At 33.3% G+C, this 15,000-nt stretch overlaps 2 protein-coding genes across 2 annotated transcripts in view; both read right to left on the bottom strand.

Annotated features, from left to right (window-relative positions):
• rps14 (ribosomal protein S14) overlaps window positions 1-1,769 on the bottom strand; it is a 2,976-nt gene extending 1,207 nt beyond the window's left edge. The window contains exons 1-4 of the mRNA XM_051394859.1: window positions 1,667-1,769; window positions 737-888; window positions 497-658; window positions 240-316 (exon numbers count right to left, since the gene is read on the bottom strand). Of these exons, the coding sequence (XP_051250819.1) occupies window positions 240-316; window positions 497-658; window positions 737-885 (388 nt within the window). The 5' untranslated portion in view covers window positions 886-888; window positions 1,667-1,769. The remainder of the gene's footprint in view (window positions 1-239; window positions 317-496; window positions 659-736; window positions 889-1,666) is intronic.
• A 1,915-nt stretch (window positions 1,770-3,684) lies between these two features.
• Window positions 3,685-15,000, bottom strand: part of camk2a (calcium/calmodulin-dependent protein kinase II alpha) — a 29,401-nt gene continuing 18,085 nt past the window's right edge. The window contains exons 13-18 of the mRNA XM_051394808.1: window positions 13,708-13,748; window positions 11,819-11,867; window positions 11,382-11,457; window positions 9,920-10,014; window positions 9,574-9,802; window positions 3,685-9,322 (exon numbers count right to left, since the gene is read on the bottom strand). Of these exons, the coding sequence (XP_051250768.1) occupies window positions 9,319-9,322; window positions 9,574-9,802; window positions 9,920-10,014; window positions 11,382-11,457; window positions 11,819-11,867; window positions 13,708-13,748 (494 nt within the window). The 3' untranslated portion in view covers window positions 3,685-9,318. The remainder of the gene's footprint in view (window positions 9,323-9,573; window positions 9,803-9,919; window positions 10,015-11,381; window positions 11,458-11,818; window positions 11,868-13,707; window positions 13,749-15,000) is intronic.

Genomic DNA, 15,000 nt, shown 5'->3' with positions numbered 1-15,000 from the left:
TGTGTGTGTGTGTGTGTGTAGCCTGTGTATGTGTGTAGTGTGTGTGTGTGTGGCCTGTGTATAGACTGTGTGTGTGTGTGTGTGTGCGTATAGACTGTGTGTGTGTAGACTGTGTGTGTGTGTGTGTGTGTGTATAGACTGTGTGTGCGTGTGTGTATAGACTGTGTGTGTGTGTGTGTATAGACTGTGTGTGTGTAGACTGTGTGTGTGTGTGTGTGTGTGTGTGTGTGTGTGCTCACCGATGCGTCCGATCTTCATCCCTGAGCGAGCCAGAGCTCTGAGAGCAGACTGAGCTCCGGGTCCAGGAGTCTTTGTCCTGGAACAACAGACAGGAAGTTAAAGTACAGAAACATCTTCTGACATCAGCCCCATGAACTCTACAGTTCCCCCCCCCCCCCCGTGAGCGTTACAGTGCCCCCCCCCCCCGTCAGGTGAGCGTTACAGTCCCCCCCCGTCAGGTGAGTGTTACAGTCCCCCCCCGTCAGGTGAGTGTTACCTGTTCCCTCCGGTCGCTCTCAGTTTGATGTGCAGCGCTGTGATTCCCAGCTCTTTGCAGCGCTGAGCGACGTCCTGAGCCGCCAACATGGCGGCGTACGGAGACGACTCGTCTCTGTCCGCCTTCACCTTCATCCCGCCGGTCACACGGCAGATCGTCTCCCTGGAAACACACGGACCAATCAGAGAGCAGACACACGGACCAATCAGAGAGCGGGGGGGAGAGCGGCGGCGGACTTACTTCCCGGAGAGGTCGGTGACGTGGACGAAGGTGTCGTTGAAGGAGGCGAAGATGTGACAGACGCCAAACACGTTCTCTCCTTCGGCCACCTGAGGACCCAAACTGATCACCTGCTCCTCCTTCTTCTCCTTCCCTTTACGAGGAGCCATGGTCTGAGGAGGAGGAGGAGGAGGAGGAAGAGGAGGAACACACAGGGGTTACTGTTGTCGTCTGAGCAGATTAAACTTTACAATAATCCAGCTGCAGAAACAACATCTGGATTATTTAAACAATCAATAAACACTCAACCTCCCAACATGCTCTCTGTTATCTGCTGCTAACACCTTTATAGTCTGATTATTGATTATTGATCGATGTGTCTGATAATGGAACTACCGGTGGTCACATGGTAGCTGAAGCTAGGCTAACACATGCTAACAGTTCCAGGACTAAAGCTTCAGACTTTAATCTCCTTCTGAACATTTACATTAACATTTACATTAACCCTTCATTAACCCTTCATTAACACTTCATTAACCCTTTATTAACATTAATATTAACCTCTTTCAGCCCATATAAAGGGATCTACTGCGCATGTCACAGATTAGCGGGGACATGCTAACGTTAGCCTGTTAGCTTACATCAACAGTCACAGATTGGAAGCCGCTGCTACAAACAGTGTAAAACACACCGATATAACTCAATGATCCATCAATCAGTAACCAATAATCGGCTCATTGAAGGTAAACGGAGCCTCCGGCGGGAGATAAAATGGCTGCTGACACTCAGAAACTATAAAACTATAAAAACACACAAAAAGTTTAACAAAGAAAAACAATTTCAGCGCGAACACAAACAAACATGTTGACAGATCGACTGCAGACACTTTAAATCGTCGGATGTTCACCTGGAAATCAGATTAAAGAGGATTAAAGTCAGAGCTCGACTCACCTCTGAGTGTCTCTCTGCGAAGCACAAACAAGAAAGGAAGGAACTTCCGCTTCCGGGGGCAAAGTTGAGGAGCTCCAGCGCGGGAACGAGCTGCTGCTGCCGCCACGTGGTCTTCACCCGAAACTTTACTTTTTATTTATATTTATTTTATATACATTCTTTATATTTATTTTATATATTATTTATATATATTTTATATATATTCTTTATATTTATTTTATATATATTCTTTATATTTATTTTATACATTATTTATATATATTTTATATATATTCTTTATATTTATTTTATATATTATTTATATATATTTTATATATATTCTTTATATTTATTTTATATATATTATTTATATTTATTTTATATATATTGTACATATTATTTATATTTATTTTATACATTATTTATATATATTTTATATATATTGTACATATATTTATATTTATTTTATACATTATTTATATATATTTTATACATTATTTATATTTATTTTATATACATTCTTTATATTTATTTTATATATATTGTTTATATTTATTTTATATACATTGTTTATATTTATTTTATATATTATTTATATATATTTTATATATATTCTTTATATTTATTTTATACATTATTTATATTTATTTTATATACATTGTTTATATTTATTTTATATATATTATTTATATTTATTTTATATATTATTTATATTTATTTTATATACATTGTACATATATTTATATTTATTTTATATATTATTTATATATATTTTAAAGAACACAAAATAATCAAAACAATGTTTTCTGCTGTCATGTTATACAGTAAATATACATTAATTAAATATACAAACTTACGGAAGCGTATTGCATTCACTTGAAAATGTATTTTTTGGTTTATTTTTCGGACTAATCTTTTTTCTGAGTTTAGAGCATTTGAAACAATAGACGCATTCATTCCTTTATTGAGAGCTCGATTTAACAGAAACAAACATAACCGGCTGGTTTAGTTCAATCAGATTTTACTTTGATCTTGTTTCAGACTCTGGGAGATAGTCCTGTCTTTAAGTCATATAGATGGTATTATCATTAGTTTGTCGACTCTACGCAGGAACCTGAGGTAGATAGCTGAAGATGGGGCATGTATGTGCGGGCAGGAGTCACTATAGGTCGATGGGAGTCACTGCAGGTTGGAAGTTCTCGCGGGAGTTCAAAGTATCTCGATAATTCAGAAAAAAAATTACTCAGAAGTGAATTTTCAAGTGAATGCAATATGCTTCCGTACAAACTATATTAATTAAATATGCAAACTATATTAATTAAATATACAAACTATATTAATTAAATATACTACAAACTATTTTAATTAAATATACAAACTATATTAATTAAATATACATACTATATTAATTAAATATACTACAAACTATATTAATTAAATATACTACAAACTACATTAATTATTAAGATAAGGTTTTATTTAAAAAATGATCCATAAAGGAAAAAATACAATAAACAAAAACACATTTTTAGATTTTTATTTTATTAATTAATATTATACATCTTTTTTTATTTTATAGATTCTGTTTGTGAGACAGTATGAAACTTAATTTAAACAAACATATATTTATTGATTACCTTTTAATCTATTTATTTATGTATCGATGAAATTTAGATTTTTCCCTGACCTCTGACCTGTATCTAAAGCACTGACCTCTGACCTGTATCTAAAGCACTGACCTCTGACCTGTATATAAAGTACTAACATCTGACCTGTATCTGAAGCACTGACCTCTGACCTGCCTCTAAAGCACTGACCTCAGACCTGTATCTAAAGCACTGACCTCAGACCTGTATCTAAACTCCTAAAACTGTGAATCTTTATACAACTCAGCCCTTTAAATTATATTAAAGCTTAAAGTTATGCAGAATTAAGGGCGCAGACACTTTGAGTGACAGGTGGGTCATCATCATCATCATCATCATCATCAGTGACATCATCACATGTATGCGTCCACCAACAGGAAGTGACACGGCAGCGTTTGACCACTTCAGTTTATTTACAGAAACACTTTGAACACGATGCAGAAGAAGAATAAAAAGATTAAAAACACACACACTCTCTCGCACACACACACTGTTACACACACACTGTTACACACTGAGCATGCAGCATCGGAGTTAATACCGTACAGTACAATATCCATCGTAGTAGAAAAAGCTGAGTGGATATGAAGGAGCTGATTATTGATTATTGATTATTGATTTTGCAGAGCGAGACGAAGGCAGACAGGAAACAGCGAGGACTTTTATTTATTTATTATTTCTTTTTCATTTCCGTTTATAAGTAAAATCCAAATGATCAATAAACCCGGAGAATCTTTAATTTAATGACAAATGTTCAAAGTTTAATAAAAGAACTGTAGGAAGATCAAATATATATATATATATATATATATATATATATATATAACAGTTAAATAAACTAATTCAATTTGAAATGTTTTCTTCAAGTTAAAGTCAAAGTTTGGTCGAGTTCCTGTCAGCTAACGACATAAAGAGGTTTTATATTCTATAATTAGACATATTGTGCATGTTTAAGGTAAACTCTGATAATATTAAACTATTTTAAAAACAGTTAAATGAAGAAATAAAATGTAAAATCTTGTTTTTCTTAAATACTAAAAACAGTTTGGTTGGTGGCTTTCGAGCTAACGTTAGCATGCTGCTGCTATGCATTTCTTAATTTGGTAATTAATTAATAAATTAATTTAATAAATTTGATTTTATGTTTTAATCAACAGAAGCTTCAGTTTTTTGTCCTAAATTCAGATTTAACAACGATTGAATTAATTAAGATAATTTATTGTGACTTATTTTCGCACCAGCAGTTAGCATCGTTAGCATTCTGTACTATAACTACTGCATGCTGTTAGCTTGTTGAAAACCTGTTAAGTTGTGGCTAAAGGAACGGCTAGGGATTGCTAACAATGCTAACAGTGAGCAGCGACCTCCTCCCGCTGTTTCCTGTCTGGTGGATAAGAAAAGCTTCCAGAGGCGAACGAACCTCCAACCAGGAGGTCAAACATTCAAATCGTCTGTCTGAGCGAATATCGAGAGCAAAAAGTCGTTCACATACAATTATTTGAAGGTTGGAAGTTTTCTGCTTTGGATTCATGAGGATAAATACGGAGCAGCCACTGAACATCTGGTAAAAACAGGAAAAACATCTGTTCATAACAAGTGAAATCTGCTTTAAGATGAATTCTTCAGTTTCAAGCATAAAACACCAAAACGGTTCTAAAAAATGACATCTCAGATATTAGCAGGGAGCGTCTGAGCGTCCCCGGTGCTCAAACATTTCCACCACGAATAAAGAAAACTTTCAAGTGTCTTAAAAGGTCAAAGTGGAGGTTTAGAAAACACAGACTAGTTCTACTGTAGAAAACAGCCATTCACTCTGCAGGCGCCATACGGAGTCCCGACAGTGTCTACACCGAGAGGCTGACCTCAGGGAACAAACACTTCAATGTGGGCTGGTTTTATCAATAAACTACACTTCAACATTCACAGAAAAGTTTAATTTCTAAATAATAAATCACCTGTCTGAACTTTAATAATGTGTTTTATTCTTTTATTAACTTCCCTCCAGGATTTCTCTGCTTTTTGGGGATTGTTGAAGCCTAAAATTCCTCATTTCACAGCCGCACTTCTACATTTTCTACATTTTTACATTTCTTCAATGAAATTGTGAAAAAGTGAAAATAAAGTTGTGACTTTTTTGTATAATTCATTAAGAACTGAAGCAATTGTTCCAGTAAGAATGAAATCTCCAGTAGTTTGGTGACGTTTGGCTCAGTGTTCCTGGAGGGACTGATTTTAATCCGTTAACAGTGTTATAAACATTTAACTGAAACATCTAAAAGGAATTATTAGCCTTTATTAAACTCATAAATTAATAAACTTTGAGCTTTAGTCAGTTTTTACTGATCTTCAGAGAATCTTTACAAATACCACTAATGACATCACTTCCTGTGTGCAGTCAGGTTTCGGCAGTGGGTGGAGCTTTAAGACGGTATAACACTAAACAGCAGACCATTAAGCCCCGCCCCCTTTCCCTCTGTGCTCCAATCACAGTTGAGTAAGCTTTGGTCAACTTCCTCCTTTCCTGTACTTACATATGCTACATGCTAAGCTAACCTATGTATAAAAGACAACCACATTTTGAAGATGGTTACATCTCAAGTGAGCTAATGTTAGCAAAACACGAGCTAACTAGCTAGTGTTTTGCTAACATTAGCTCACTTAAGGTGTGACTTTATGTGGTTGTCTTTTCAACATAGGTTAGCTTAGCATGTAGCATGGGGTTCCAAAAGGGGCGGGGCTTAAGAACGGTCAATTTAGCACCAGGCTCCGTCAACCAGTGTAGCCCAGCCCTCGTCTCTTAGGTCAAAGGTCATTTGGAAACAGTCGGGGTTGACCTTTGACCCGACGTTCAGCCTCCTCAGTATTTCCTGAGCCGGGACGCCAAATGGCACCGAGATGTCAAATAAAAGGCAGCGGCGTTGTGGCGAACACGCTATAATCCATATTATACTAACATAAATAATAAAGCTAAGAATACACAATGTGTTCTCCACAGAGACACAACGCGAGCACTGGATGTCCGAGTCAAACATTACAAAGCTTTAAATATACAAACGCGATATATCGAGAATAATAATATCATCATAGTAAGAATCTGATTGTACAAAGTTCTACATTCTCCCGACGGTAAAAAGCTGCTGAAAGCTTCTGAGACGAACACAACGGGTCAAAGGTCGCAGAATATCAAAGACGGCACCGCCGGCGTTTTGTTAGCTCGTGGCTAGCAGACACCATCGCTCCCAGTGAGGAATGCTAACAAAGCTAACAAGTCCGAGTCAAGTCTGGAAAACAACATGGCAGCCGCGAACGCCAAAACACGAAACACAAAAGTCCTGCATGCAGAAAATCACATCGTCTGTACAGAAAGTAAACGCCATCACTGAAGAGGAAGAAACACGAGCTGTCCCTCAAACTTAGAGTCAGGATATTAATTCATTAAGGCTCCTAATTAACGGATGTAAACGGAGATATGAGGTTTCACACCGCCAACACAACGGGTTGTACGGAGGCTCAGAAGAGACAAAAACAGCTTCTCTGATGTCTGAAATGTTCCCAAATATAAATCTTTAGTCCTTTTAAGTTTTTCCATAACGTACATGAGGGCAAAACTAAACACCATCACATAAATGAGACTTTTGTTTTATATTTTTAATGCATATTTGAGTTTAAAGGCTGATTTTTACTCATTGTTAATTTATTCGTCTTTTCTTGTTTTTACTTTATGTGTGTGAATAACTTTATCTGTATGTTTTTAGAAGTGAAATATAAATAAACTTTACTTACTTTTAGTTAATAGTCATTGTTAATAAAACTTAAATCTAAAACATATTGTTACTGTTTTTGTAATTAATTATTTAATTAAATTTTATTCCCACTTTTAACAAAAAAAAACAAAAAAATCATTTTTTAAAAATAAAATGATCACTAATTTATATATTCATGTAAACGTATGAGTTATTTTTGTCACTTCTGGGACTCCGTACAGATGAGTTGTTTTTCGGCTGTTGACGAAAGATGATGGGTGATATTGATTCATTGTTTGTCTCCAGAGATCAATAATCAGAAATATGGAAACCAGACTCTCTTAAAGAGACAGCGTCCAGCAGCAGCTGTACCTTTAATTAAATATGAATTAATTAAATTATTTTTAATGTTTTGTTGAATTTAGAAACTTTAATTAACTGTAATTAGATTTCATTTTATTTTGGAGAATCATTTTCCTTCTTTTCTTCCTCTTCCTGTTTTGTCACTTCCTCTCACCGGAGACCCGCTGCCTCCAAATCTAAAACCGTAGCGAACTAAAGTTTCTTCCTCTGATGAAGCTGGAGTGCAGCGCAGGCAGACAGCTCGTTAAGGCCCTCCTCGTTAGGACACCTGGCGGGAGGGTCGGTGGGGTCGGGGTCAAGGGTCGGGGGTCGGGTGGAGGTGTGGCTGTTCATGGAAGATCGCAGGACGGAGAGCGGTGGAAGCGTGTGGCGCTCTCCGAGCCCGATGGAAGCAGAGAGATGAGCGTCCAACATCCAAAACTCATCGTGGTGTTTTCAGCATTTCCTGAACTGCTTTTATTAAATATTAATTATTAAATATGAATTATTATTATTACATTTACTCTGTTTTATATTGTTGTTACAGCAGCTTTAAAATCAAAAGTCATTTATTAATTGATTGAAAATGTAAAACACACAATGAGCACAAACTTTATTTATTATAATAAAGTCGGCCTGTAAAGAGTATTTAACTGTTTAAGATTAAATATATTTAAATCAATAAATATATAAATTCTTTCACATATTCAGCAGTTATTTGTATGATTTGGTGTTTTTTTATAATGTTTTTTTAAAATAATGTTTTTTATTTGTTGGCGTAAAAATAATAAAAATATTACTGAATTAGTAAAATATTATAAAGTCTAATCTAATAATAATTGGCAACCATGGCGACTCCTGGCCTCCGTAAATAATTGTATTTGTTTTAGTTATCGTCACTTGATGGTGTTATTCTCCAGGGAAATATTAATTATATTTATATTTAATTAATTAATTAAATAAATTACGGAGAATAAATCTGCTCACTGATCCACAAACTTCCTCTATGAACTTCGTCTTCAATTAATCTCATTAATTATTCATTGATTAATCCCAAATGTGGCTGTAACTTTCACCACGTAACGGCGATGATGAGTTTGCTCATTGATTGAAGATGAAATTAAATTTATTGTGTGAATTCAGATGAATTAAAGGCGTTAAAATAATGAAGGTAATAATCTTAATTGATCTTTTTAAGTGATCAGACTTTTATAATTAGACAAACTCAGTTAGTTTACTAAACATCAACAAGTGTTTAATTAAAAGGTGTTATTAAGTTATGATAACTTACATTGTTGAATGGGATATTAATAAATTCATTAATAGATTGTTGATTATATTTTCACAGATTAATTTCCTTTTAAAAACACTTAATAGATTACAATCAATTAATCTGTTAATTGACACCCTGATTCTTTAAAAACAACTGTAACATTATTTTAACCATAAAAACTATTAAAATCTCATTAATACATTCTATCATTAATGTTTCCAATCATTTGTTAAATATCTGATTATTGAATCGAATTAAAATCTGAAAATGTTTCATATAAATTAACTTAATTAACAAATGTTGTTTTAAACCGAGGCTCAAATTAATAACTAATTAATTAAATGTATTTGAATCATCCTGAAGAAGATAAGAGGTTTTCACAATCTGTGCTGCAGCTGATTGGTTAATCACGAGGGGGCGTGGCTGAAGTCCAGAGGAAGCTGATTGGTTAATCACGAGGGGGCGTGGCTGAAGTTCAGAGGAAGCTGATTGGTCGATTGGTTTGATTGGTTGTGCAGTTCACTGCTTTCTGGCCCCGCCCTCCTCATCCTCCATCTTGTTTTTCTCAAACTAAATCCTGAATGGTTGGTGTCAGACGCCTGGCCTGCTGTCAATCAATCAGTTGTCATGGCAACGGTGGCCCCTTCAAAGACCCGCCCACTCTGGAAGTTAACTGCATGGACAGAAAAATATAAACAAATAAAAACAATAAAAATATTAAAATTTATGATTCAGAAACGTCAATTTACTATAATCTGACCTGTATCTACAGCACTGACCTCTGACCTGTATCCACAGTACAGTGCCCCAGCTTAAGGAAGTGATGCTGATGCTATCTTATTTTACAGATGTTCTTTCCCGTCTCTAAAACTGACCTCTGACCAGTTTAAAACTGACCTCTGACCTGTGTAAAACTACTCTTACTTGTTGAGTGTGGAGGCGGAGCCTGAGCGGTGGAAATGGACGATCTGCCACTTCCCGTCGCGGCGGTGCCACACCCTGGTCTCCTCTGATTGGGCGGTGCGTGGCGTCCCGTTGGCGTCGATGTACTGCGTCACTCTGATGTAAGCGATGCACGCGGCTTCCTCCCCGACCAGGTGGATGTGCGGGTTCAAGATGGTGGTGTGGACCGGTTTACTGTTCTTAGACCACACTGAGGAGAGACAGAGACAGGAAGTACTCAACATCTTCCTGTGTGTGTGGACAGCAGTTAGAATAACTTACAAACCAATGAGACAGTCAATCATGCAGGAAGTTTAGGTCAACTCACAGTTTTCAAAATAAAAGCGGTGGAAGTCGAGACCTTCGACCAGATTTCCCAACGCCTCGGGCTCGAACGCCGTCACAGCCGGGTCACACATCTTACTGAGAGGACAGAGGAAACTTTCACAATAAGAGCTCTATTATGATCACTGAACTTCTTGTACTGTTACACTGAGGGGAGTGCTTTCACAATAAAAGTCTTATGGAGGATAATAGTGAACTTTTACTTTAACCGCTAACTGTAGCTGCTGATAGCAGGTTTAGCCTGCAGCTAACTTAGCCGTCCCGTCAGGTGACTCTGGTCGGACTGAGAACACCAGGTCGGTGTTTAATGTTTTGTCAGTACCCCATTGAACATTATATACACTATATATATATACATATACACACTATATATATATATACATATACACTATATATATATATATATATATATATATGTAGTGTATATGTATATATATATATAGTGTATATATATAGTGTATATGTATATATATATAGTGTATATGTATATATATATATAGTGTGTATATATATATATATATATATATATATATGTAGTGTATATGTATATATATATAGTGTATATGTATATATAAATAGTGTGTATATATATATATATATATATATAGTAGTGTATATGTATATATATATAGTGTATATATATAGTGTATATGTATATATATATAGTGTGTATATATATAGTGTATATATATATATATATAGTGTGTATATATAGTGTATATGTATATATATATAGTGTATATATACACTATAGTGTATATATACACTATATATATAGTGTATAACACTATATATAAGTGTATATACACTATATATATATACATATACACTATATATATATATATATATATGTAGTGTATATGTATATATATATATAGTGTATATATATAGTGTATATGTATATATATATAGTGTATATGTATATATATATAGTGTGTATATATATAGTGTATATGTATATATATATAGTGTATATGTATATATAAATAGTGTGTATATATATATATATATATATATATATGTAGTGTATATGTATATATATATAGTGTATATATATAGTGTATATGTATATATATATAGTGTGTATATATATAGTGTATATATATATATATATAGTGTGTATATATATAGTGTATATGTATATATATATAGTGTATATATACACTATAGTGTATATATACACTATATATATAGTGTATATACACTATATATATACACACTATATATATAGTGTATATATACACTATATATATAGTGTATATGTATATATATATACACTATATATATAGTGTATATATACACTATACATATACACTATATATATACACTATATATATAGTGTATATATACACTATACATATACACTATATATATATATAGTGTATATGTATAGTGTATATGTATATATAGCAGAATACCTCCCCTTTAATGAGAGTGTTACATACGTGTAGCTCTCAAAGTCTCCGTTGCTGATCGCCTCGATGAGCTGCTCAGTAACTTTAATGATGTCCTGTTTCCTCACTGGCAGACAGACAGGCAGACAGACAGACAGACAGACAGACAGACAGACAGACAGACAGACAGACAGGTTAATATCATGTTGTATCAGAATCAGAATCAGAATTTGGTTTATTGCCAGGTAGCTTTTTGCTTTTTACACATACGAGGAATTTGTCTTGGTGCATAAAATATACAAATCACACAAAAATCACACAAGAATAAAGTACTTTTAAAATCTAAATAAATAAAGACAATAAAGATAATATAGATAATAAAACTGTACAGAGAACAGGATTAAAGTAATGAAGATCAGCATCTGTCAGTGTGTGTGTGTGTGTGTGTGTGTGTGTGTGTGTGTGTGTGTGTGTGTGTGAGTGTGTACCTCTGGTATCTTCATCCTCTATGGTGGTGTTTGTGCTCTCAGATGATTCCTACAACAACAACAACAACAACAACAACACTGATGATTCATTTTCTTCTTCTACTGTTTTAATTTCAGCCTGCTGTGATGCTCTGCGTGCTGATTCGCTCACACAAACAACAGGAAGTCACACTCAGCATCTGATTGGCTGCCAGGAGCCTATCAGAGGGCAGATAGTTATAATGATGACCCTCGTCAGTGACGTCTTTTAGTTTATACAAATGAATACACAACATTAGCATGCTAACAGTGCAGATTATGTTCTCCATGTTTGTTTAGTGTGTCAGTATGCTAACATTAGCTAGCTGAGTTAGCATTTAGCCCGTCTGGTGTTTTATATATATAATATATTATATATAATATTTTATATAATATTATATATATTATATATAATATATATATATTATATATAATATATATATATTATATATATAATATATAATATATATAATATATTATATATATAATATATATATTATATATATATAATATATATAATATATTATATATATTATATATATATATATATAATATATATAATATATATATATATATATTATATATATAATATATAATATATATAATATATTATATATATTATATATTAATATATATTATATATATATAATATATATATTATATATTGTATTATAGCTAGCTGATATTATATATATTATATAATATATTATATATAATATATATAATATATAATATATAATAATATATTATATATATTATATATTATATATATAATATATATATATATATAATATATAATAAATATAATATTATATAAAATATTATATATAATATATATATAATACAATATATATTATATATTGTATAATTTATATATTATAAGCAAGCAAGCTAAGGTTAGCCAGGCTGAGTAACGTTATCCAGCGTCGACGCTCTTACGAACTATTACAGCTCAAACTTTACAATTTGTAGATTTTAATTTCAAGATTTAAGTTGGAAGTTTAGTGGTGGCGAGGTCATGTGACAGTGCTGCAGTTTGTTTATAGGCTAACGTTAGCTTTAATCCTATTGGCTGTTTGTCAAAGTCAGGGTTGGACTACAAAATGACATCATCACTGCAGGACCGTACTTGGTCCGAAACTAAAATACTGAACGTATTAAAATGTTGACCTTTTGATGATCGATTAAAGGTCAGACAATATTAACAATAATAATAATAAAAACAATATTAACAATATTAATAATAATAACAATATTAATAATAATAAAAACAATATTAACAATATTAATAATAATAACAATAATAATAATAATAAAAACAATATTAACAATATTAATAATAACAATATTAATAATAATAATAATAATAACAATATTAATAATAATAAAAACAATATTAACAATATTAATAATAATACAAACAATATTAATAATATTAATAATAATAAAAACAATATTAATAATAATAATAAAAACAATATTAATAATAATAATATAAACAATATTAATAATAATAAAAACAATATTAATAATAATAATAAAAACAATATAAACAATATTAATAATATTAATAATAATAAAAACAATATTAACAATAATAATAAAAACAATATTAATAATAATAATATAAACAATATTAATAATAATAATAAAAACAATATAAACAATATTAATAATATTAATAATAATAAAAACAATATTAACAATAATAATAAAAACAATATTAATAATAATAATATAAACAATATTAATAATAATAAAAACAATATTAATAATAATAATAAAAACAATATAAACAATATTAATAATATTAATAATAATAAAAACAATATTAACAATAATAATAATAATAATAATAAAAACATTGTCACCTTCACTCCGTCGGCCTTCTTGTTGCTCCCACTCTTTCCTCCTGAACGAGGGATGAGAATGAAGAGAAAGAGAAGCAGCAGAGTTAGAAAGAAAGGCACAAACGCAGAAAAGAGGAGAGACGGCATCACGCCGGCGAGGAAACACAGGAAACGCAGGAAACACAGGAAACACAGGAAACGCAGGAAACACTTCAAAATAAAGGAAAAAAATGAAACCAAAGAAAAAAAAGTTTTTCAGTGAAAAAAAACCAAAAACCAAAAGTGAAAAAGAGTTTAGAGTAAAAATCTGTCCAATAAAAGACAGAAATCCTTTTTCAGTCACATATTCGGGTCGAAACAACACAAACAGTCCGACACTGCAGCGCTGCTTCCTGTCTGACTGCTCTCTGTCTGTCTGTGTGGCACGCAGACAGACAGGTGGAGGGAGGTCCTGCCGTCACTGCCGGAGAGTTGAGGCCAAATTTAGTTTGAGCTTGAGATAATCTGAGAGCGGAAACATTCCTGACTGCTCACAGTGAAACAGCTGGAGCCTCTTTATCCTGGAGCTAGCTTCAGTTAGCTTAGCTTCAGGTAGCTTAGCTTCAGGTAGCTTAGCTACAGGTAGCTTAGCTACAGGTAGCTTAGTTACAGTTAGCTTAGCTTCAGGTAGCTTAGCTACAGTTAGCTTAGCTGGATGTCCCTGCCTCGCATCGCTCTTTGCTAGCAAAAAGCTATCGTTAGCTTTGTTCAGGATACATGAGTTAGCATCATGGCTAACGTTAGCTGGAGAAGCTAACGCTAACACATATGGTATTTTGCTAGCAATAACGTTAGCAAGCAAGCTAAGGCTGAATCATGCTAACCAACAGTTAGCTGCTACGTTAGCTAGCTAGTAATGTGTCTGCATTAGCAACCAAGCTAACGTTATCCAGCTAACAGCTATCAGACATTCCACTAGCTTAGCATTAATGTTAGCTTTGACTCTGTGTCAGAGACAGTCAGACAGACAGAAAGACAGACAGACAGTGAGACAGACAGACAGGCAGTGAGACAGACAGACAGAGAGACAGAAAGACAGACAGACAGTGAGACATACAGACAGAGAGACAGACAGACAGACAGACAGTGAGACAGACAGACAGACAGACAGACAGATAGACAGACAGACAGACAGACAGACAGTGAGACATACAGACAGACAGACAGACAGACAGACAGACAGTGAGACATACAGACAGACAGACAGACAGACAGACAGTGAGACAGAAAGACAGACAGACAGACAGACAGACAGTGAGACAGACAGACAGACAG

The sequence above is a fragment of the Dicentrarchus labrax genome, unplaced genomic scaffold, assembly GCF_905237075.1.
Source record: "Dicentrarchus labrax unplaced genomic scaffold, dlabrax2021, whole genome shotgun sequence".
Classification (NCBI taxonomy): Eukaryota; Metazoa; Chordata; class Actinopteri; family Moronidae; genus Dicentrarchus; species Dicentrarchus labrax.
This window is presented reverse-complemented; position numbering and strand designations above follow the sequence as displayed.